Here is a 27,221-nt window from a genome sequence, read left to right as displayed (position 1 = left end):
TAAAGCTCTTTCTCGACTGAAAAAACTTACGTTCTATAGGTCGCTCATCTCATCATATAAGTTCAGGATCATATGAATTCAGAAATGAAACAGTCGCTCTGGAAGTTTTTGAGAAAATAAGTGCTTTATAAGAACTTTGGTCTTCTACGAATTGACCGATCCTCTACAGTATTCGCACGACCTGTAGGACCGTTATCACGACATTAATATATAATTCGGCAAAGTAACATTCATCGGTTTAATTCGCTTTGTCATGTCATGAGAATAGATAACGATCCTCCATCGAAAAATATTTTGGAAGCGATAGTTGGAGAAAGAAGATGTGGAGTTAGACCCTGTCCACCAGTAAAGTAATTAAATAGAGGACGCACTTCCCGCATTTGATATACGAGATTGGAGCCTGAAGAGACTTGCTGCAATAGATAAAAACCCGGTAACAAATCCTCACAACTATTAAATTAAGCAAGTAAGATAAAATCGCTGATCATTTGATTTTTTTTGAAGTACTAAGTCATTAAATCAAATATAACCCCAAAGAAAAATTTTGAATGATGTTATATAGTATAAATTTACTGGCCAGTTTTAAGGGCTACTTCTAAGAGATAAAACGATAATTTATTTTATATCATAAAAAATTTATAGAGTCACGAAAACTACACGCCATCCAAATCGAAATTTTTTAATAAATGCATTCTCCATTAATGTTAACAGCAATCTTATTTTCAAAAAATCTCTTCGAACTACTCATTCTGGTGGATGAAAATGTGTTTCATGAAAGGAATTTGGATTATCTTCACTTCAAATGTGACAATTTTATTTTGATTTAAAGATATTTAAACAAAATTGAGGTTTAGCAGTAACTTAAGTTATATTTTTTTTAAACAACAAATACCATTTAGGATTTTACGCCTTATAACTCTACAAATTGCCGTAAAAACAAATATTAATTAAAAAAATATGTTTTTAAAAGATATATAAAGATATATAAAGAACAACTAATTAATTAGAATTCAAAAATTATTGTTATGCTTTTTAAACACAATTTTAAATATTTAGTCATTAAGCCAATCCAAAAAATTTGTAGTTGTTCATGAATACTAGACTAGACTAGATAATCTCCTTGAGTTAAAAATTGCAGTCTTAACGTGAGCATTAAAATTTGTAGTGTGAATAATAGTTTCATTTATTTAATTCACCATATATTTACACTACAAAACCTTCAATTATTTCAATTTTATTAAAATTCAGTGTATTAAACTTATTGAGTTTTTATTTTTACAAATGATGTATTGATATTTTTTCAAAAATTTTTATATTCCCTTGTTTTTGATTTTTTTTTTTGCAGCGGTTCAACATGAACGTGGTCCACGTAAACCGAAATTACATCCACAGTTGCATCATCATCATCCGCACCATCCACATCATCATCATCACACAAATGGCTTACCACCACACCATCCGCACCATCATCCCGGTCATTTGCCAGTATCATTGGTGACCAACGTATCGGCGTCATTCAATTACACTTCGCACATCTCAACGCATCCAACACAAGGCTTTCATGCACCACCCACACACCCGACAGCATTCCATCACCCCGGACATGCGCTAGCGCAACACAATTCACTACAAAATGGCGGCGCTGGTGTAGGTGTTGGTCTTGCAACTGGCACACATCCACCTTTACCATTTCCACCACATTTATTACCACAAATGCATCACAATTTGATTGCTGAAGCTGCCAGTAAATTGCCTAGCATACCAGCACAAGCATCAGCATCTACTGCAGCAGCAATAGTCGGTGCTGTTAATGCTGTTGCTGCAGCTACATTGCCGCCATCATCACTATCAACAGTCACATCGACAGCGACTTCGACAGGCACACTGCCAGTTGGTGTCAATAACGTTTTACCCACTTATGATTTGACAAATAGTGGTGGTTCGTCTGGCAGTACGGGTGCTGGTAGCGCTACAAGCCTAGATTTTTATGCAAAATCAACAATGACACAAAACTATTCCTCACCCTCACCCTCAAACTCAATACAATCAATATCGAGCATTGGTGTTCGATCATCAATTGGCAGTGAAAGTCCACGTGTCAATGTTGAAACAGAAACACCATCTGCAACACCTCCGCTGTCAACAACCGCTTCGCCAGCCCCATCACCAACCGATACTAATATAACATCGCCCGGTTCACCTATGTCTATCAGTATTGTTAATAATAACAACAACAATACCTACAACAAACAAAGCAACAACAATAACACCATCAACAACAACAACTTCTTTAATAACACAACAAACACAGGTCAACACAATTCCACCACTCCTACACATCAGCCGACAACTCCCACCAGTTCAACTCATTCGCCAAACAATCAACACCAAACGAATTTATCCGCACCAATGCTCACTTCGAGCGCGGCAAATATTAGCGGTCAGGCCGCGGCTGCTGGTGCATTGTATGCGGCACGACAGAACGGTTTTCTTGAGCTGTTGTTAAGCCCAGACAAATGTCAGGAAATCATTCAATATCAGGTACACAATTCAATTTTGTTTCCACCGTTGCCACAACAATTGATTGGAATGGACTCACGTTTATTGTCGTGGGAAATGTTACAAGAGACCACAGCACGTCTCCTGTTTATGGCGGTTCGCTGGGTTAAATGTTTGATGCCTTTTCAAACATTATCAAAAAATGATCAATATTTGCTTTTACAGGTGAGTGACTATGTCAATATAAATACATAATTCTGAAAGTTTCTTAAATCTAATAGCAAATCTGATGAGTCTATAGAAGCCATTTTTCATTGTCAGAGACAAATACTGATTTTTCAATCATTTCTAATAAATTTCATAAATAAAAATATTCATTTTTTACTGTGCATAGGATTAGCCTTACTTTATATCAAATGTTCTAATTACATTAAAGAAGCATTTTCTTACATGTATGTTTGATTTGTAAATGGATACCCAAAGCCTACGGCTCTAGTCGTAGTGTGGTCAATATTACTTTCTGCGAAATTTATGCCTTATCTCTTCCATTTTGTAGGTTTTTAATTTTGCTTCAGAAACGCAATCCCAATTGACACATCGTTTGACTAAATTCAGAAACTGGAAAAATACTTATGTCACTAAGTTCATTAGGCTCTCAAGACATTATTCACAAATGTTCCATGGATCCATGGAAAGTTGTCACCTCAACTTAGACGGTATGTAAATATTTTCAATTATAAAATTTACTTAATTACAACAGGTTGCTTATGAAATTGAAACATTAGTAGTCGATATTTATAGTTTCGTGATGCCCTAGCAGATGATTTGTAATTGGATTTGAATATATATAAAATATAAAATATTATTTTTATTATTATTTTGTGGAGAAAATATCCACCGCGGTGCAGGTGGTCTATCGTGCTAATGAACGTGTACAGCTTGTCACCCAATCTATGTTTTGCCCACCATGTGTCATGGGAAGCGATGAGCCTGTCTTTGATGTTGCTTAGTTTTGATCAAACATAGAAAATGTGTTTAAACTTCTCAACATATATTTTGCAAAAGTGGCAAATAGTAGTCTCCGAAAGCCCAATTTTGATCAGATAATATCTCAGCTTTACATATTCCTAAAAATTTTATTAATCTGGTTAGATAATACTTTTAATCAATCTCACCTTGGATAGTTTTACTATGTTTACTATGTGTGTTAACGAATTTGACACCAAGATAGGTAGTTCTGTTGCTGCTTCATTTTGGGCAATCACAGAGAATGTGTTCAAAGTTTTCAACGTCCACGAGAAGCCAAGTTTCTTTAGATAGTACCTTAACCTTTTTATACTATCAGAAATTATGTGGGAATTTGAATATTGTTTCTGTTACATACCTACAACGATAATGTTTGGCATTTAATTTATTTATTTTGTTTATTGGTTATGAAATTTTAGTTAATTCAATAAATATGTATAATAAGATTCAAGAAAGAAAACTTATAACAGTGATCCCGTACTATGCTAAAAAGTACTTAGAAATGTATCTTAGTAAAATAATTACTTTTAATCTTCTACAGATAAAAAGTTCGTCATAGGTCCTATTTATAATTTGATGCTGTGGCTATCTTTGAGTTTCTTAACACAAGATTTCAATTTCGTTCAATAACAGTTTTTCGATGGGTTACCTTTAAGTTAATATTTTATGTACTGTTTTCTGATGATTGCCGAACATTAGAACTCATCTAAAATGATTTGTCTATACTTATGATCAATTCAAAAAAAAAAACACTATGCATAAATCGTGGTATTATATGTCTCTGTTCAACATTAAAATTTTAATTGTTTTTCTTGAATATTAGGCAAGCAAAGCTTAGAAAAACCTCATACCTTTAATTTAATGTATGCTTGATGTAAACTTTTGAAGTCCATTTTCAAAGATTAATGACTATTCTGTCTAAATTAATGACGATAGATCTCAGGTTAAATGGAATTAAGTTATTCTAAATGTAAATATTAAGCTTCAGGATAACCAATTAGAAAATTTCTGTATTATCCCATCAGATTTTTTAGAATACGTTGGATTTATAACTGATATAACTGATATAACTAAAACTATTGAAACTATTAAAACTATTATTTCCACGGTTTATAGTTATAAAGTACAATTTATAATACCAAAAATCTTAACAATATTGTAATTAGTGTTTAATGGGCATCACTACTCATGGACCTAATGACTCTAAGTGCTAAAACTCTACGTTGACTTGTAGTACACATCATTTAGTTTGTCTATTTCTTTTTTGAAGTTATATTCCTGAAACATCTTTAAACTCCAAAATTGGAAAATCCACAACATATTTTAAATATTTGGCAATAATCTTATTTTGATATCTAAAATAAGTACTAAGTACTTAAATTTGTAGCATGGTTTCTGTTATGCTACATGGTGCTTCACTGACTTGTCGTTGAATCTTGTTTTGCAGTTTCAGTTTTATTGATGTTTATTATTATTATTATTAGTGTTAAGGGATGTGGCACTGTGACCGTCGGGTCTTTTCTGGGTCTAGAGTAGATCTCTAAGCCCTATTGCATCAATGAAAAGTAGTATAGGTCCTACTTTGCAGAGACTTATTGTCTCTTCCATAGGAATATGCATTCCCAGGAGTCAATTCCGTTTGTGCATTAGTGCAGGGTATTCTAACAGCACATGTATAACTGATTCCTCTTTGTCTTCGCAGAATCTACAGTTTGTTGTGGAATCAAAGCTTCATCGTTCCATACCGTAGGTCCGAATTGGTTTGATAATTACATTATACATTAATACTTTATTGTATAAAGTATAAAGAGTTATATTTTAAAACCCAATAAAGTTGTCGACACCTCAGTTTTTTATGCATTTTTTTACTGTCAATATGTTTCGTTAACTTAAATCTTGTGTCGAATTGAGTTCCCAAGTATTTTGTCTCTAAGTTTCTCGTTCTCACGTTCCCAGTTGCATACATTTTCTATTGTTAGTTTCTGTCTTATATACGAATGATGCAAGTCGACCATCGTCTATTAGTATTTTTGTGACGTTTAGTTTTCTCGTGACATCATTAGTAAAAGTTTTTATAACTGGTTAGACTATTTCACCTCACCATTGCTTATCTCCTTAAAGTATTATCAATTTTATTGCATACATTTTTAAGAGATATTTTTTGATGCTTTTTAACTAATCGAGTGTCAGTTAAACAGCGCCTTTGGGAATATCCACTACTATTTAATTTTCTTTAATCTATTTATGAGTCGGTGTTTACCATCTACTGCGTTCTGTTCTGTTCGTTGCTAACCTTTCAATTGCTTTTCTTCTTAATAGCATATTTTTGGACGAAACGTGGTATGAAATATTTTTCTCTATTCATTACTTGCGTATCTAAGTAGATATTTAACTTCGAGCCGCTTTCTATTTCAGTATAAACTATCTCCAGAAAAAGTGCTAAATAAATATATAATAAAATATATATTTAAATAAAAATGTTCAGGCATATTCACTGGCTGATAATATGTTAAATTCCGCTATTAAAATTTAAACACTATTATATCAAATAAAATCTTTAATCTTTTAACTAAAATTACTTTATATATATATATATATAGTTAATATATTTCAGAATCAATAAGTGGGAAACGTCCACAGTAAAAGTAAAAATAAAAATTAACTTTTTCTTCTATTTCAGGAATCATGGAAGGAGCTGTTCTTACTTAACTTGGCACAATGGACAATACCTTTAGACTTGACACCAATACTCGAAACACCAATAATCAAAGAACGTGTTCTACAAGATGAAGCAACACAAACTGAAATGAAAACAATACAAGAAATTCTGTGCCGCTTCCGGCAAATAACACCAGATGGCAGTGAGGTGGGTTGCATGAAGGCAATAGCTTTATTTGCACCAGAAACACCTGGTCTATGCGATGTACAACCAGTTGAAATGCTACAAGATCAAGCGCAATGCATACTCTCCGATCATGTACGCCTACGTTATCCACGCCAAGCCACACGTTTTGGTCGCCTACTATTACTGCTTCCATCTCTACGCACAATACGCGCCAGCACTATCGAAGCACTGTTCTTCAAGGAGACTATTGGAAACGTGCCTATTGCACGCCTACTGCGTGACATGTACTCCATGGAACCAGCACAAGTAGAAAAGTAGTGCACAAACCTTAGCTTAAGAACTTAAGAACCAGCTGAACAAAAGCAACTATTTAGCCAATAAATTCAATAAAAATATTAGAAATTTGTAATAGCGATAGGTAAATACTCGTATTAAAATATAGCAAATAAGTGAAACAAGAGAGAAGACACGGGCTTTGTGTGAAGATACGCAGCTGTGCTTGCAGTGCTTGCAGTGCAGTCCTACCGCTACGACTTTGTGAGGTACGTCGTATGTACGCCGTATGTGCGGAAGTTATAGTTCCACACTCTACCGAGTCTAATGCAATTCGTGAGCGCTATCAAATAATAAAGTGAATGAAAAATAACTCAAAAATTAGATAACAGAAACAGAGCGAAAGAAAATGATTTATTTTGTTTTCAGCTTCGTTATTTATCTTTAATTCGACATTTCACCACATTTGAGTGCTGTTCCAGAGATATATTTTTCCATGTATTTTTATTGGTAACCGCATTGGTTACCTTGTGAGCTTAGCTCTTATTTTCCTTTTGTTAACATTTGGCAATTTTTAGCGAAATCGAATATAAAATTTATATTTTTATTCATTTTCCAAATTTTTTTTTCATTTTTGCATAAGATACTTTTTCGTTCTTTCTCCTTTTAATTTTTTGCTTAAACGCCCTGAGCTATTTTCGCTCAATCTCGCTTTTAGTATTAATGCTTCGCGTACAGAAAAAAATAAAAGTTTGGAGTTTTTGATATTTTAAATTTATGATTTTTTGCAATCTCATTTTTTTATATTTTTTTATAAGTACAAGAGCTTAGAAATAATGAAAAAATAACTTTGCTTCCGGTATTGCCAGCGTTTCTAATTTAAATTTAGATGCAAACATGTGCACATACATACATTATTATATACTCGTCTATAGAATTTAAATATCTATACTTATATAACTATACCCAACGAATGAGTTACAAAGTTCGCGTTGTATTTGCTTAAAATCAACAAACATTTTTAATTGAAAATTCAATGAAAAAATTCGGTTTTAGATTTCGAAGAGAGTATTCTTTTTTTGTTGATGGATTAATACGTAACCATTACTGATAGAATTAGAATATGGAAGTAATTTCTGAACGCAATTTTTCTATTCAGTTCTGCGGTTAAAGATAATTTCGATTTTTCATGACATCCAGTGTTCATATATTCTATTTACTCTTCTTAGTGCAGGTCTTAAATTTCGATATAAATTGTTTAAAAAGAGTTTCAGTAAAAAGAATTTTTGTATGAAGACTTCCAGATCTCAATACTTTTTATACTTCTTTACAATGTGAATATTAAGCCAATTAAAAATGAAAGTATTATCAAATGGTGTTCCTACTGAATATATGGTATAACCCCATAATAAACAACCGTAAAGCCTTCTGCAGTAAGAATTTATTATTTATTGCAGATTTTAAAGTCATAGAAAATTTCTAACTTACATTTAATTAAATGATTTTAGAGTTTTTTCTTGTTTTTTTTTTTTATGTGAATACTTTATGTACCGTCAAACCGACCGTCGTCGGAATTGTGTACGCGATACCCTAACATTAATATGTAGTATATGGACTAAAACACCCCTCTTTGACGAGACTTATTCCTTCTTTGAGTAGCTTTCGCATTACTTCGAGGAAGGTATCTTTAATTTTGGCACTTCAAGCCATAATGTTCTTTTCCACATTTTCTAGGTGTTTTCACTATTTTCAATTCTAGTTTCTGGTTGTACGTGACTCCCTAACATTAAAATGTAGTATACGGACTAAAACACCCTCCTTTTCGGTGAGACTTATTTCTCTTTAAACCGTTTTCGCATTACTTTCAAGAAAGTCTCTTTTATGTTGGCATTTCAAGCCATGCTCATATGATTATTGATTTGCGTCCAGACCTCCATTTTATGCACTATTTACTATTCTAGTTTCTGGTTCTCTATTCTAGGTCTAATATTTTTGTTTTGAGGACTTCAATCAAATATGACTCTATATTTCGCCACCACTCTCGGTTCGCTCTCGTCTTTTCCACTATATTTTTGGGATTTATTGGTCCAATCTGTGATATTATCTCCTTTCTAAATGTGAGCCATCTATTACAGTTAAAGAAGGTGTGGTCTGTGTCGCCACAGTCTTCTTTGTCATAAATGCAGTTGGCTAGATCTGCCTTTCGATGTCTGCTTCAAAAAATTCATAGATATAAGCGCCAGAAAGACTCAGTTTATTTAAGTTATACTGCAAGATACAGTGACCTTTAAAAACCTAATAAAAACATTTATGTTAGTCAACCGTGCTTCGTTAGAAACTTAATTTGATGTTCTCTTTGCTGTGATGAAATATTATATTACTTCAGTAAAGTAAGTTTTTGTAAGTCCATAGAAATGCGAAGAACTATTTAAGGGTATGTCCGGCCCTCTTTTCGTAAGATAATCAACCATTTTATTATTCACATTTCCTTTATGATCTCGAACTCCTTTTAATGCTACAATAATAACTTTCTTAATGTATTTAGAAGATTTAGACAACCTTTCGTTATTGTTGATTTGACCGCTATTACCTGCAGAGCCCTCATACCGTTTGAGTGTCTGATGATATATAAATGTAGATTCCTGTATACTTTCATAATTTCATAGCATATATTACTGCCTTGAAGGTTGTTGCATAGGCACCCTTGGGAATTGATGTTTTTAAGTCTTGTGTTATTTATTCCCGCATAAAAATTTAGTCTAGATTTCAACGAGATTTGTTTTTAATATCGACTTAAACAAGGTTTAATATTAAATTTTTATAATTAATTTGTGATTTAACAATCCGCTTGAAGCTTTAATATCAATAACTGCTCAATAACTTTGTAAACAATACTTACCAGAGAAGAAGAAATCATATTTTTATAATAAAGTAACAACTTTGATAACTAAAGAAGGCATTGTTACTATTAAATAAATGCGGTTAGAAACTGAAATAATTAAACTAATAAAAATTTGATTTAAAATCCATTTAACTATTTTACTCATCTTTAACGCACTTGGTAATATTTTTTTCAATCCACTTGGTGAATTAAACTGAAATGGAAGTTAATTAAGAATATAACTTTAAGAGATTGTAACCATAACGTTGCACAATTTCATTAGTGATAAATTATAATTTTAATTTCTCTTCCCTTATATATGTGAGGAATAAATTTCTTAAAAATTTGCTATAAAACCTATTTGTTATAAAAATTCTCTGTTTATCAGTTCAATCAGCTTTCACATTGTTTCTGCTCTTCCCTCTGTCTCTTTCTATCCTACTCAATATGCTCTCTCTCTCTCACTCTCTTACTCTCACTCATTCTCTCTTAATTTCATGCACATAATCTTTTCTTGCAATTTATATGCCACTAAGTTATAGTGCCCTAGTTTCTTTTTTCTAATTTGTTATAAGTCTTCTTCTTAGTACATCAATTCAATACTCTTTATCACTAGCTTGTAGCTTTATTTCTCTCTTTTAGTCACACATACTTTTCCCCTACAATCATCGCATATGTATTTATTATTAAATTTTAGTTTCTTAAGTTTAATTTACTGCTTTCACAGCGCAATTCTGGCAAAGATCGTTAAAAATCTTTCGCAAGATCTTTGTAAGATCGACCGAAAGACCGTTTATAAGATTTTTGCTGTTCTGGCACAAAAGTCTCAAAAAATGTTTTATAATTTGTAATTCTTGGTAGAAAGCTATTTTGTTCTATTTCTGTCGTGCTAACCGCTACCGCATGCAAGTAAACCATTGAATTTTAATACAAAACCATCATATTTGGATTATTGATAAGTTTTATATTTAATTATTATTATTATTATTATTTATATTTCATATTTACATTTATATTTCTAATAATTTATAACTCTTGTTATATAAGAAATGATTGCAGCTATTGCTGCATTAACAACAACAATGGCAAATAATTAATTTTAAAATTATAGCTTAAATATATATAAATAAATAAATAAATTAATGTTAAACAAAAATAAATAAATATTAAAATTTAATTATATATATAAATATAAATATTTTATATAAATATATAATATATATATTTTAAAATTTTTATAAAGCCAGTATAGTATATCAATACATTTACTTCTAATTTTTATGTATTTTATTTTATATAAAAAAGTTTGTACGCGAAAACCACAAAAAAAGTCTTACCTGACAATCGAAAGATCTGATCAATAGCAGATATTTTATTTGATCTATAGAAATACCGAAAACAGCTTTCTGACTTGAAAAATACCGCTGCCAGAATACTAGAGATCTTTCAAATGATCTTTCGCAAGATTTTTGAGTACGGTGAGATAAAAGATCGTTGCCAGAATTGCCTCAAACAAAGTCAACTGTTATTGCATTAACTTTTGAAATATATGTTTTCCAAAAATATTCATTAACAAGTATATAACAACATTTATTAAACATATTAAAATAATATAATCAACTCTCAATTTAATTTTTTATATTATGTACGATAATCTAAAACAAATGTAATCCAATATAAATTAAGTTATTTAATTATTTATAATATATATAAATAATATTTTAATAAATATGATATTTGAAAATATTGTGAACCTATATACTAGAGAGAGAAAAAATTTTCAAGTTATTACATATATACACATTAAACTAACTTATTGGTATATACGAAATAAATGTAAAAAACTAAAACGTATTAAATAAATACTAAATATACATACATATTATATTAATTATAAGCTTATTTGATAATTATGTTAAATGTTTAACTAATAAAAATTGTTAAATTAATCAAATAAATACAAAATTTGTGAAATAATATAACCGCTCATAAAGACTTTATCAAAAAAAATGTTTACAATATCATACGATAGCTATTTTGGTTTAAAGGTAAGGTATGAAGCAGCGATCAATCTCAGGATCGATGTGTGAAGAAAATCATTTAATTGGTTATTTGGTTACTTATACAAAATAATTTAAAATCGTGTAATTTTAAATTAAAAGGATATACTTAAAAATTTTTCTCCATAATCTTCTATATGTGTTTATATTGTTACTGTCAGATAGCATTTCGAAAGTACTTTTTTACTGCTAAGTTTGCAAGTAAGCAACAGCAATATCTGTCATAGCATTTGTAGATTAAAATGTTCTCAATATTTTTAACAAAACACAATTTTGCTTAAATGGAAATATATAATGTGTCCAAGCCCATTTCCAATAGAAACGAAGGCATTTATTATTATGATAAGTTTGAATACGAGATATCAGCTTTAGCTGCAAACTCAATTAAAATTATAAAGATATGACCATCTTTGTTTAATGCATTCCTTTGTAAGAAATTAATTAACCCGCTTAACCTGAGTATACCACTCTCAGATTGTCCAATTGGTTTCGTCTATATATAGTAAAAATATTCTAAAGCGATGCTTATTTAAAATATTTTCATTAATCCATTCTTTTTCTATAAGATATAGTCGTCTACGTCACCATTTGAGTATACTCATATAACTTAATTAGTCAATTTGTCCATTTGATCTTTTCCATATAGAAATATACTAAAGCAATGCTAAAATGAAAAAATTTCATTTATTTATTATTTTTTAAAAGAATGATGTTTATTTTGATACATCTGAATATAGAATGTCTTCTACAGTTGCAATTTCAATTCAAAGACATGACCGTCTAAGTTTGATGCATTTCTTTGTGAAAAGATTGCCCATTAAATTCGGATTCATGCATATTAATTTATAGTTGAATTAATGTCTAGCTGAATGTTTAACTGAAGTTCAAATTTAGATTATGAAAGATATGGTCATCATTATGTAGTTCATTACTATCTGAGTTTACCATTTATAAATATTCTAGACCGGTAACTTAGATTAATTGGAATAATTCCATTCATATCTTCTTTTTAAAAGAAATTATGGTTCTAAATATTATAATTAACAAAAGTATAGGATATTTCCTTTTACTGGAATAGAATAATCAGAGCTAGAATGGATGATTCGATTAATTGCTGAATTGGCACATAATGTAGATGAACACATTTGTCATTATCTTACAAAAAATAGATACTTTAATATTATCTTTTTGATTTTAAAAGTTTGAAATGTTAATATTGAAACAAAAATCATCAACTAATTAAAAACACTTTTATCGTAATTATATGGGAATTTTTAAACTGATCACATTACAATTATCATTTTTTTGTGTGAAAGGCGTGACAAAACAATCCTGTAACGACATCAGTACTACAATTGGCTTCAATGTTATAGATTATGCTCTATTAAAGAACGACATAGATTTTTATGTAAAAAAAATTACTGAAGAGAATAAAAATACGTACAAACAATAAATGTAAACTCAACTTGTTCAAAATGACCACACAATGCCTTACTCCCATCCTTCCATTCTCCTCGTACATTTCTTACTTCGTACGTTCCCATTTTTTCTATTATATTGATTATTTTCATCGCATTGCACAGCGGTCACTTTTGGTCATGTAGTTGTAATCTGACTAGCTAACTGCTGACTACTAAGTGTGCCTAAGTTAGTCAGTTCATCCACGGAGTTCTGCCTCACAGTGTGCTATCCACAGTCAGCTCGTTACAATGGTGAAATTGTTTTTGTCTTTTTGGGTTAATCATGCATTGATGTTCCGCGCTAATACTTTCATGTGAGCTGGACCACGTGTTTTTAACTCTTGATGAGTGCTCGTACTGCAAGCTAAGCTAAAGGGGATGTACTTGTAAATCCATTAGCCCATCTGAAAGTATATACGAGTATTGCGTGTCTATGTGCACCAACTGCACACCCGTAAAATTGATTGACACGGAAGCTGGAAAGTTGCACGTTCTTAGGTTTCGGAAAGGAGAGTGTGTTATCCTTATTAAATGAAAAAAATTTATTGCTAAGCAACATGAATGCTTGTTTAACGAAAAAACATTTAAGTTTTTTATTGCACAATATATTTACTGCAGTTGAAAAGTGCATCTAGTATTCACTGGAATATTTAAGTAAACACTTCAGTTAGTTTATTTGCACATTAACGATATTTAGTAATGTTACGATTTTATGGACAAATCAGTTTTACTTATCACACCTGCATTTCTCACGTCTAGCTCACGTGTATGAGTAAATACATAATATATATATAGTTCAAAGTTATTATATATTTTAAATATACATTTAATCGAATATTGTACGTTTAATTTAATTATAAAGACAACTAGCGATAACATGTCACAAATTTATTGAAGGTAAAAAGAGGTGATTTTTAACATAAAATACGCTCCTAAAATCCGATAGTGGAATATATAAAGTGATATTTGAAAGGAAACAAGACTTTTTAAGATAGATATTGGTAGTTAGAAAATGTGTTAGAAACCATGTATATCAGCACGTAAACAGGTATTGGTGGTAAAAATAATATAATGACAATCATATGTCTCAGTAAAATTTTTTAATTTCTGCAATTTATTTGCGCTACCCTATCACAGTAAGGAATACTTAAGAATACATAAAATCTTGACATTGGCAGGAAATCAGCCGGTATTATTATCTCTTGAACTCTTGTTCAGGTACAGAGAGTACCTGTTTTACGAATACTCGATATAACCAACCCTATAAATAACGAACGATCATACCAAAAATATTTTCTGTAAATAACGAATATTACATATGAAATTCATTCCGAATAATGAACTGTTTTGGCGTTATATATTTTATTATATCTGGAGTCTATTGTACTTAGTTATAGCGCTAAAATGTTGTCAATTGAAATCGTTAAGGATTGCAACCGTTTCATTGTGAGGAAGTTTGGGTGGGTTTGAAGTTGAAATTCATATAATGTGTTATATCCCTATACTTCGTCTGCTATTGTGGCCCTGTTACGACACAGTCAAGTGTTTTATTAGAAAAAGAAATCAGGGTGTGTAATGAATCTGATCTTAGGTTCATTTAAAGCTGGGATATACTCAACCGTCGTCCAATATTCTTACAAAAAAAATTTTTTTGATGAGACTCTGACACTTCCGACAACCGAACTGAACAGAACTATGTTACTGTATACACGACGATATAAAACAGACATACATGACTGTTAAAGCAACATGTACTGTATTATAGATTGAAGACACTAGGCTCTTTTTTGGTCATTGTTAAAGCTTCCAGCTGTCGGAGACGTTAGGTTACTGTTCAAGCCACCTTCAGTTTCCGACACTTTAGCACAGACACGCGCTACTATTGAAAGCACGTGTGTTGTGCCCTGTGCAACGTGGATTCAGTTACTGTTAAAGCCCTGAATCTTGCTTACCTAAATCACTCAACATTTAATTTAGCTGTTCACATCGATATTCCATGATCTCTCTATCACCGCTTATGTAGAGTCATCTGTACACATGGAGTTCTCTTTTTAAAATTTTTATTTAAAAAAAAATACCATTTTTCAATTAAATTCTGTAAAATTATTTGCAAAAAACTTGGTTTTTTATAACTTAGGTTTATGAATTTGCTTCCTCGCATGGAGTTTTCTTTTAAAACTATATCAAGTAATTAGTAATAAAATTTAGTACACTTACCTATCCAGCATCACCTCATCTAAGTCAAGTAATCAATAATTGAACCAACTTCACTGCCTAAAATCGAAAGATCTCAAAGAGACCGCCTACCAGCTATACGTAATTTTTATATCGTCAGCGATCAACGGTACCCTCCGTAAATGGGTTGAAGTTTCAGAATATTTCAAGTGTCCCAGTGTACCAGGATTTTTCTGTTGCTGCGGGGGTGGGTTTCGGTGAGTTATTTATTATAAATATACTCAATCTTAATCAAACAATGTTTATTTAATTTGATTTAGATGTTTGATATTTAATTCATTCAAGTTAGTGAGTCTTGTGTTTACTATTTAACTGTGTTGTGTTCCTGTACAATTTGTGAAATGTGTTCCTTTTCTATAGTCAGCCATGACCGCGGATTTATAACATTAAATTTTATGTGATAAAATTTTAGGCATTACAGTTGTTTTTGAAATGATTTGCAAACAAGCAGTTTGTAGCAAACGTAACACCTTTCTTCGTTAAAAATCAAAATGAATGAAGGTTTGCTTATTCGGCCAGGTTTTATTTGGTGTCCATTCCCAATCGGAGTTTTGAACTGCTAATGTAAAACCTTAAACTTCATTTTAAATACCAATACTATGTATCTTTAACTGGTATATTTCGATGGAGTGATTTATCCAATTTGTTGTCAGGGAGTGAAATATTCTGTGTTGTTTAAATTTGAAAATTTATTGTTATTATAAATGGGAAGTTATCTGATGACAGATCAAACCAGATTTAAGTTTACTGCTTATTTGAATAAATTCCTTTATTTGCACAAAAGTTAATTAAATCGAGTGTATTTTTTGGTTCTCCAGTAGAGTTCACCGGTAAATCCACATCCACTAACGTAAGATGACTTTGGCAAAGCACAGTGAACCAAGCGAAGGCTGTTAATGACGAACAGGGAGGTAGAAAAATCTTGTGTAAAATCGAGCATAAATCTAATTAAAGAATATTAATTTGCTATATATATGTAACGGATTTTTTTCTGCGATCACTTTAAATAGTTTACTGTACCTGAAAATACATTATAGTCAATACCAGCGACTTTAAAAAAAAATTTTTTAACTTCTTTTTAAAGCAGGTTGGTCGATAATATATCGTTTGCAAGAACGTTTTCTTTGCAATTAGACAGTGAACGCAACTTGATGCTAACCCAGATGTTTCATCTGTGTTAGCTTAATAGCCCTTTTTTGTGTGAAGTAGCTTCTGCACTTGTCACCCAAACTAATCGATAAGAGTGATTACAGTTACGATTGATTTTTATTGATTTTTATTGAATTATACATTAATTAACAATAAATAATGATGCGTAATTCACAAAAGAATAAATTTGCTCACGCTGTACTGACATAATTATAGGGCAAAATATTAAATACTTTTTTCAGTGCAATCACCATCAGGAAAAGCTGATAATGCAGAATTGCACTTTTCGTTGGTCAATGACTGGTCACAGTATTGGCCTAAATGAAATGTAAGCACATGTAACCAAATATTTGTGTGATGATTTTAACACAAATTATTAAATAATATTAAATAATTATAAACATAAACAGACACTGCGTAAGATTTTATTTAAGGATCTTGATATTCTTACAAAATTGAATTGATTCAGGCATCAAAACCCACTATGTATGATCATAGTGCATCATTGCTTGAAGATATGGAAGTCCATCTACATTTTTGCCTTCAAATTTCATTTAGGAATGAGATTCATAACAATTTCATTGCTTTTATTAGGAAAATTTAATCCAAAGAAAATCCAATGGTGGTCCATAAGCTATTCGTATTTACATGCCTCGAAAAATGTACTGTCTTGTGCGGTTTGTGAAGAAGAAAACGAAGAAAAACCGTGTTTCAATGCAAATGGCGTTTGGTATCAGGCTAGGTTAAAGAATAATTTTTTTATAAGAGTGAGAAGACTTGGTCTCGTTTCATACAGATGATGCTATTTACCATAATTCTAGAGCAACTATTGACTTATTGGAAATTATTAGGAAATTATTAGGAAATTATGTTGTTAAATAGTTTTATAACCTTCAATTTTATATCAATGAAAATATATAAAATATGTTATTTAAACAATAAAGCTGTTTTCGATCAAGTACAAATGGTTTTGTAATCTTATAAAGTTTAATATTATTATAATATTTTTTTAGCCAAAGTTGTAGGAATATAGGTTCGATATTATTTTAAAGAAACAAAATAAATGATCATTGTTAAACAATAATAAATGCGAAAATTTTTTATATCATGGAACGTGATATTATTAAGACTGAGCACTTGATAAGCACAATTGAACTATTTTAAATCATTAGAAGTCCCAATTAATTTTCATATATTTTATATATTTTTTAAATACATGACAAATTATAGCTAATAAAATTAAATTTACTCCTCTTGGTAAGTAATTTCAGTCTCTTAAATTAACCGAAACGTTAAATCAACCACTACTTTTATAAACATCATACGAAGTGTTATAGCACATTGCCGCCCACAGAAACTAAAACTCGAAAGAGTATGTTAACAACAGAGCTATGCAATGTTAAGCGTTTAGTTCAACATTGTACTTTAACATGAACTGCAATTTGCTTGCTGCTGTTTGCTGTGCTCCTGGTACTTGACTCGCTGATTTAAAACTTTGCACTCGTTCTGTACTTTTTCATAGTTAGTAATAAATATCACTGGTACCTATCTTCTCAGTATGTATTACTGGGTATGTATCTATTAAAGTGAATGTTTGCTTAATTTTGATTGGTAGTTAAGAACTATAGGTGCCAAACCTAGTAACGACGTTAAAAAAAGTAAAAATACACATTATTCTTTGGTAAATGCCTAATATTTTTTTTTGGAATCTTTGAACAATTGAAAAAAAAAAAAAATAATATTTTTAAAGTATGTTTTGTTTTGTATTTCATCGCTTCACTAAAGTTAATACACTCTTAATTACATTCACTTTCAATTATATATAAATAACATGATATGGTATAAGCAAATTTAATAATAGCAAATTTAATAAATAATAAATAACAAAAACTAATTGTCAAGACCGCTGATGATGGGTATTTGATGGGTATAGTCATAACAATTGTATGGCCAGGCAAAAGTTCAATTAATTAAAATAATTCAAAAAGAATTCTTGTTGTTGTAGTTCACTACTTTTTAAAAGCTCTCTTATAACATCTTACTTTACTGAAATTTGTTTGGTTTATAACTTTCAGTTGTATTATTTCCCAGCGATACTGGGAAGCACTAGGAAATAATGTAACTATCTTTCAAGCGAAAATATACGCGATAAATTGATACGTCAGTTTCAACATTGAACGTAACTACCGGAATCGTGAAATCACAATACTGACTGACAGCCAGGCAGCTGTAATGGCACTCATATCTTACCAGGTATCATCTACCTTATGATCAAAAAAGGACGAAAATTTAAAAAAAAAATGCAAAATTTTAATTATTAATAATTTTCTTTATTATCGCCTTCAAAGTACTCTCCTCCTGCGGCAATACATGCATGCCAACGATTGATCCAATTTTTTATACAAGTTTTATAGGCCGCCGAAGGTATGGCCTTTAGTTCACGCAGCGGATTTTCTTTTATGGCCTTTGTGGTCTCAAAACGCGTTCCTCGCAATGGCAATTTGAGTCGGGGGAAGAGGAAAAAGTCACACAGGGTCATATCTGGAGAGTACGGTGCTCGGTGCTTGGTTGATAATATTGGTGGAGTTTTTGGCCAAAAACTGCGACACAACCAACGCTGTGTGGGCCGGTGCGTTATCGTGGTGTAAAATCCATGAGTTTTACTTCAATAAATCTGGTCTCTTTTTGCGAATGGCCTTACGCAAACGATGTAAAACGGTCAAATAATACTCCTTATTGACCGTTTGACCATTTGACCGTCCGGAAGGAATTCATAGTGCACCGCACCACGAATTTTGGACCGACTTTGGCGTTCTCTTTTCGGTTTCGGCTCACCTTCGAAGCACCATTCGGTATTCGGTCAATTGTTGTTTGGTGGGCGGTGGTCATGTCAAAATTAATAGACCCATGTCTCATCACCAGTTATGACGCGTTCGAAAAATGTGGGGTCACTATCTGCGTTGGAAATCATCTCTTTGGCCACCTCACAACGACGCTTTTTTTGAATGAAATGCAGCTTTTCTGCCACCAGCCGAGAAGCGACGCGTTTCAAACCCAAAACATCAGTTAAAATGTGTTCAGCCGATCCATGTGTTCCGCAAATTCAATATTTTCTTCAGTAACAGATGTTGTTGGGCGGCCAAGAATCTCATCATGGTCCAAGCTTGTACGACCGTCTTTGAACCTTTTAAACCATTCGTTTTCTCGTGGTTGCGACACACACAAATCATCAAAGGCCTTTTTTAACATTTTTTATCAGTTGCAGCACACTTGAATCCATTTGCAACACAAAATTTCATGCACGCACGTTGTTCTAATTTTTGATCCAATATAAAAAACAAAATTAATCGTACGATATGCGTTAAAATTTTTAAAGAATGTGTATAATAGTGTTGCCAGGGTGAAAATAAAAAAATTTACCGATTGGATAAGCGCGGGAATTTAAAAATTAAAATTCTTTTTTGACCACAAGGTAAACTGGTATGGAAGTGCATTGACAAGCTGAACATACTTGGCTAGAACAATCATTTGCACCTAATATGGATTCCGGGACATGGTGGTATCCAAGGTAATGAAATGGCAGACAAACTTGCAAGAAGATGTGGAGCCTCACGATGGGACCAGAACCATTCTATGGTCTAGGCAAAGAAGCTCTATCTATTCTTAGAAATGGTGCAGAGGAAAAAGAAAGAGAACTCTATTGGAAAAAGTTACCAGAACTCTCACAATCTAAAATGCTGTTAGGGACTTACAACCTAAAACGCTTCAAAGATTGCATAGCACAATCAAAAAACCACCTAAGAATTATTACAGAATTATTGACCAGTCACTGTAAATAATCACCTATCGAAGTTAGGAATTCAATCCAACTCAGACTATAGGTACTGTAGAGAAGAGAGAAAAACTGCATACCATGTGCTTGAAGAGTGCCCGGCACTGATGTGCAAGCGGAAGAAATACCTAGGAGGGTATTTCATGGGTCGTAAAGATTCAAGACTAGGAAGGGTAAGCCCTATATTGCTTTTCATTAAAGAAATCGGACTTGGAGAAACACTCTAACACACAATCCTTTCTTTTAATAATAATAACTTTCAGTTTTAAACTTATTAATCTGCCAGTCATTATGTCGGTTTTCTGATGTAAGCTATAAATTCATTTATTCATTTATCTTTCGATTTTAGTGTAGTTCTTGTATTTTATAAACTAGAATTCCTCAGAAAATACTGCAGTTGTATTTGCTACACTCTGATACGTCCATTTTTAATAAGTCTGTTTTTGCTTCAAGTGTTTTTTTAATTGTAATTTGTATGTATTATTAGAACTTTGCTATTTTTTTAAATAGCAAAACGTTTATAAATGATATGCAAAACCTTTGTAATTGTATAATTAACTTTCCAAACATATCTAATTTGTTTATGGTTTTTGTTAAATTGTGATTTTTATCAAATTTAATTTTATCATTTTTAAAGAACCTACAATGCTGTGCTATGCAATTCTAAATAGGATGACATCACATAACGGTATTACTAATGATGCTGTTGATTTCCAGAAATATGTTCAGAATATCCCAAAAAAAAAACCTATGAAAATATGGGTTTTTTTTTGAATATGGGTCATTCTTTTACAAATCGGACACCTTTTTGACCTCAACACCTCCAATTTGACTGAAATTTTTTTTACGAGCTCCTTTCTCTATCTATAAAACATACGGCTGTTGAATGCTACTATGAAATCAAATATTTGGGGGTTACTTCAGATAAGCGTCTTAACTAGAACACTCACCTGGATAATATGATTCGCAAAGCCAATTCATGTGGATGTGCAGAAACTCTTATGGTAGAACCTGGGTCCTAAGTCCAAGAATCTGTCATGGATCTACCGCACAATGGTCAGAGTCATTGTATCGTATTCAATTTTTGTTTGGTGGAACAAAGTACAACAAAATGTTGCAAAATATTAGAGTCAATAGTGGGTCTTACCCTTCTGCATCTCTTTATTAAAAAGGTAGCAGCTTTGAGTGCAGCTAGCCTAAAACCTGTTTTTAATATGCACGGAAGTCTCGGCAGCCAAATATTATCTGCAAATTAGTTCCTGGCATAGAGGTCGGCGATAGGGCAGACCGTATGATCATGGAATTTCGCTTTGGTAGAAAATTCGAAGTCCTCATTGTCGATCGATTTCACTGGTGTTGAACCAAAAGTGATTTAGTGGTACACTGACACCGTGTTTAAATTTACTCAGATATTCAACCAGAAATCAAAGCATTGTCCTCGTGGAAGTTTTCCTCAAAGCTGCTGTTCTATAACACGCTTCAGCAGTTGCCTGGTTACACAGGAATCAATGGTAATGAGTCTGCGGACCATCATGCAGCATCAGGATCTGCCATTCAAATCTGTGGACCGAAACGATACTATGGATTAAGTTGTTTTATAACTAGGTCTCTTATTGAAAAATGTCTTTCAGCCGAGAGAAGTCGCTACTGGCGCGACATTCCTGGTAACCATTAGGCTAAGGAGCTGGTTCGTCCTTACAGTTGCGATAAGCTGTCCTTCTTTAACAGAACAGACTTTAGGTTGCTGGTGGGATATTTAAGGGATCTCCAGGGGTTGCGTTACCACCTTAACAAAATGGGTCTGTCCGAAATAGATTATCGACTCTGCTTAGAAGCAAACGAGACTTCCAGTTACATTCTCAGTGACTATCCAGCCTTGATCTGGGCCAGGAAGGGGTCACTGTGTCAAGAATTACTTTCCTCTACTGACATCAGGAGCTTCATAACGTCTGACATGTTGAAGTTCATTCGAAGGGCGGAATGTCTTCTGCTCGGTTAGGATATGTAGCAGTACAAAAGATCAACTGTGGTTGGGTGCTCCGCACTGTTGGGAGCCGGTATCCTGTTTATGGTATATCTAATCTAATCTAAATCTAGATTCTGTTTTAAATTTTTATTTTTGTAAAAGAATAACCCATATGTCGGAAAACATAAATAATCACTGCTGAAAACCCTTTTGTACTTCTTGTGATAGTGTGAAATTATATTGAATCATTCACTTTCTCTCACCAATGTATTTGATTAATTATCACTTTAAAGCACATTGAAAATCTTGAACCTCTCAAATTGAATTGATGATTAATGAGCTGTAATAACCAATCAGAATTTTTGTAAAGTAAACCCTAGATTAATGATTTTTTGTTTTGCAAATCTTCAATTGAAAAATTAAATAAATTGAATAAAAGTAAACGTTTTTCGAAGGTTGTTTTTTTTTTTTTTTGGGAACGTTAGTAAAATTTTGCCTTTTGTGAGACATACAAGGATTTACTCTGAAACCATTTTCGAGTGTTCGTTACATGATTGTTGTTGATCGCTATTTCTGTTTTTGAGTGCAAGTCTTAACTTTCCGAATAACTTCTAGCATAGATACAGTTTTTTTCAACACGTGTTACAGTTCGAGATAGGGAAGACTTTTTTACTCTGAGATCTCTAGCAATAAACATCTATTATTTTAGTGTTAATTATATTTCATGAATTATAAGGATTCGACACTAAAAAAAAAGTCCGAAAAAAATAGGACTTAACACTCTAGAGAAACATTCTAGTCCATCTAAAGGGCATAATAGATTTCAAAATTGGTGAAAGGTGACGGTTCAATTAGAACTGCCATCCAAGGCAATGAGTATTTAGTTCAATATGTGCTTATTTACATTATGGATCGTTTAACAACCGCAAAAAGTTTTAAAATTGTGAAAAGTTACTAAGAAAAACGCTGACTGCAAGATATATCTCAAAGTTTTTATAAAAGTTGGCCTACAAGATCATGCTACTTACTCCCAATAGATTTTTCTATCGACGTTTTGAAAGTAAATGTCATAAAATAGTAACGACCGAGCTATTACCAACTTAATGCCAAAAGGTGATCGGAAGAAACTTGTAATATGTCCCATGAAAGATATGTGAATATTATTATCTTTTATGTCTAATGGCAGGATTCAAAAAATTAAGTCGAAATATCCATCCAAAGTGTGTTTTATGTACATTCACTATTAAAAACACTAAATTGAGAGCCTTGTACTCTCTAACAATCATAAATAAAAAAAAAATATACTGATTTTTCCGTGATTGGTTTTTTCTATGTAGCCACATATTACTATTACTATCTGTTGAGGTCAGATTATATATAATTCAATATATTACTATAAACTCGTATAATTGGAAATTATTGGACAAAATCATTTTCCTCCAAGTAATTACTTCACAGTTAAGCTGTGTTTAATATGTCACCACCGTCGCCGCTGCCGTAATCTTCCCTTTTACAAAGTAAATTAGTAATATCTGGAATATAAAATAGTCTAAAACAGTTTCGTAGACCTAAAGATGACATCTTGTTTTGACAAACACTGGTTGACGTATGACCTTCATTTTATAAATTAAGCATTATAAACTTTAATATTTAACTCCATTACTTAATTATTTCTAACATATTTTTATTTTAATTTATTGTCATTTGGGCCAAGTTATCACAAGTTGAATCACAAGTGCCACAATTCACATCGTCAATATTTTATAGCGGTCTTGACCGATTACAAAATATGCCTGCTTTTCTATTGTTAAATCCTTCTGAACATTTATAGAAATAAATTTTTGCGAATAACACCTAAAAGGATACTGATGTATTCTAAAAACTACTGTTGCTTCAATATTTTAATAGCATTGTCTTTACACATCAAAAACCGCAAAAACCTAGAAAAAAATAATAAAAAAGGACAAAAATATGTTACATTGAAACACAATAGAAACATTGACGTAATACTTAAGAAAGGAAAACGACGTTAAGAGGATGAAATATACTTTCTTGGATAGCGCTGCATTTCTTAAGTCGATGCATTCAATTTCTCTCTTTTTGGTATCATATTATAATACCTCCAATCAAAAACACTACACGTTTATTATATGTATAATAAAAGAGCATATATCTGCTTTTTCTTTTCTAAAAATTCACATATTCTATAAATCTAGGAAGAATTCTGACTTATACACGTATCTGAACGAAATGTCGGTTCACTTCCACTCTGCTCATTTTTCTGCTCGAAGCTCCCAGTCGTAATTGCATGGCGTTTGAGCTATCCCAAAAAGGTGTGTCAGTGACACATTTCAAATTGTATCCGCACTTCTACAATTGTTTGATTTATATTTATATATAGATATTTATTACATATATAAATATGCAGATATCTGTAATCAAGTTGGCCTCTCTTAAAAAGCGTGAAAAATCCAGATATCTTATTGAGATGCACCGTGAAGATATGAAAGATGAAACCAAATTAAATTTTCCTCTTAATTATTTTAATCTGAATGGCTCATCTTCTTTGGTACATGCTGACATCAGTGATATAGTTTGCTGAAAGTTTGATTCTTTCCTTAAATAACTTCTATTTAAATCGCAAATCTATTTTGGCACCGTTTATCGCATATGCAATTTATGTCAAGAACCTACTTTTCAGTTAATCTGAGATGCAAACATTTTCTTCAAAATTTTAACTTATGTGTTAAACGTTATGGATCAATAGGCTTAAATAAGTTACCTGATTCTACCCGATATCTTAAAATAAATTTCTACCTACGCGTAGACACATTCACTTGCTTTCTTTGAAGTTCTAATACAAAATATATATTTATGTTATAAAATATTAATATTAGTAATGGTTTTACTTTACATTTTTTTTAGAATTCTTGGGAAATAGTGTAATATCTTTAATTTTTAAAAAATTTCTCAAATAATAGAGTAATAATAGAGTAAAAGTGCAATAAGAATGATAAACATATCAAAGTAATACTAGGTCTATACGCTTCTAAGACTATTCATATGAACACAATTAATTGTAAAAATTCATTAATTTTATTTTAGACTGGTTTCACATAAGGAAAGGTTTGAAAACGTTCTCAAAACCTTTTCTTCAGTGAAAATAGTTAAGAAACAAGCTTAACAAGCCTTATCGGTGATATTTCAAACAAATACTGCCATTCTATAAAAAAGAACTATTACTGCCAAACTAAATTCTTTCAATATTCCTTTAAACGTAAAAGATATACTTTTTAATATTAATCAGTAAGATTTATTATCAATAATCCATATTCTATATTCTCTATATTAAATCAAAGATTTTAAAGCAAAGATTTTCAAAAAAATAATATTCGAATCTTTCTGATATTACAATTGCAGATCGAACATAGTGATTTCGGATTTTAAACAATAAAGTCTTTAAACTATAAAAGATAATTTACATATTATGTATTTAACTAAATGTATCTAAACTTCTGCTAGCAAGTTCTAGAAGACTGGCTATAGCGAATAAAATTTTTTTCATGTATGCATCCTTTTTCAAATTTGACGTTAATGTTAACACTACGAAATGGACGGTCTGGTCTAATCAACGTAGTAAAGTTTTTATGTTACAGTAGAAATAACTACAATAATAAAATCCTTAAGATGCTTTTGAGCAAATGACGAATAGCCAACGGCTAGCATTTTTCGTCAAAATATTCTTTGAGTTGAAATGAATTCAGTTGTAAGGAAAAGGATTAGAAAATGTGAAAATATGTCTCGTTGCATATTCCGGTTCTTAAGTTTTCGTTCTAGCACTTTTCCGTTTTTCAAGAAAGCCAAACAAACAAAAAAATTTATAATAATCATCTAAGACCAATGTTGAGTTTGCTCTGAAATAAATGTGTTTAAACATTTATACGAATGAGTGAATAAATGTTAAATTGCACTTGTGAAATATGAGACATAAAACAAAGGCGTCGTTTAATGTGAAATCCAAGGATATATAAAAATTAAATGTTCTTAAACTCTTAAGCAAGTATATCGTCTACCCAGCTCCCAAAATGATATTATCCTTTTCGACTCATGTTTTGAGGATGCCATTTTCGTCCTGTGAGCCATATCATTGCGAAATCTTGTGACTATTGCCGTTGGCATTGGTTAAGGCTTAAGTTGTTTCTTTGGTTTTTTCGGTTTAGCATATTTAAAATGGAAGATGTTATTCTTCAAATTTTTCATTTATTTTTCTTTTAAGTTTTTGTCGAACGATATGTTGCTGCGGCTATTGACGGTCTTCAATGTCCTCTCGAGTGTGTTTATCTAAAACATTTGCATGCAAATTGGACACAAATCTTTGGGATTTATCATTGTTATGGTGATATGTTTGTGTTCAACTATGTGTCTTAGTTCTCACTTGGTTGGACTTGTTATTTGGGTAAAATTTGCAATATTTTTTCAAAAAAAAATTTCACACATTCAGAACTAATATCACCATTATTTTGTATGACAGATTTACTGTTAAACATCAAAGAAAATCGTAATAACATCGGAGTGAAAAATCATATTATGAAAAATTCATATGTATAATTACCTTATTTAGCTAAAAGAAAAAAATATACTTTTATTACGTGTGTCTTATTATGAACACGAAGTGATGATAAAATTGTTTCTAAAGATATGATAAACATATATTTGGAGCTTAATTTCGTAACAGAAAATCAGAGAAACCTTTATATTTTTATCAATTATTAAGTATCTTTCTCCAAATATTCAACACTTACCATCAAGCAAAAGTATATGTAGATGATATGTTGAATAAACTAACAATTCCTCAACCGAACGTTGTAAGCCAAAATATCCTACGTTATTTCCAATTATAGAAAATATTTCACAGTTTAGTAAAAAAATTAACAATTAGGAAAAGAGATAATGTATTAAATGCTGTCGTCCTGCAATATGAGATGTCTTCACGAA

The 27,221-nt window shown here is 31.5% G+C and overlaps 1 protein-coding gene across 1 annotated transcript in view; it reads left to right on the top strand.

The window, feature by feature from the left end:
* The window catches only part of LOC119688615, a 37,633-nt gene extending 30,945 nt beyond the window's left edge, over positions 1 to 6,688 (top strand). Inside the window, exons 5-7 of the mRNA XM_038103286.1 lie at positions 1,346 to 2,212; positions 2,312 to 2,724; positions 6,206 to 6,688. Coding sequence (XP_037959214.1) covers positions 1,346 to 2,212; positions 2,312 to 2,724; positions 6,206 to 6,688 — 1,763 coding nt within the window. The remainder of the gene's footprint in view (positions 1 to 1,345; positions 2,213 to 2,311; positions 2,725 to 6,205) is intronic.
* Positions 6,689 to 27,221: the final 20,533 nt, after the last annotated feature.

Source organism: Teleopsis dalmanni, chromosome X (genome assembly GCF_002237135.1).
Source record: "Teleopsis dalmanni isolate 2A chromosome X, ASM223713v2, whole genome shotgun sequence".
In the NCBI taxonomy this organism is placed as follows: domain Eukaryota; kingdom Metazoa; phylum Arthropoda; class Insecta; order Diptera; family Diopsidae; genus Teleopsis; species Teleopsis dalmanni.
This window is presented reverse-complemented; position numbering and strand designations above follow the sequence as displayed.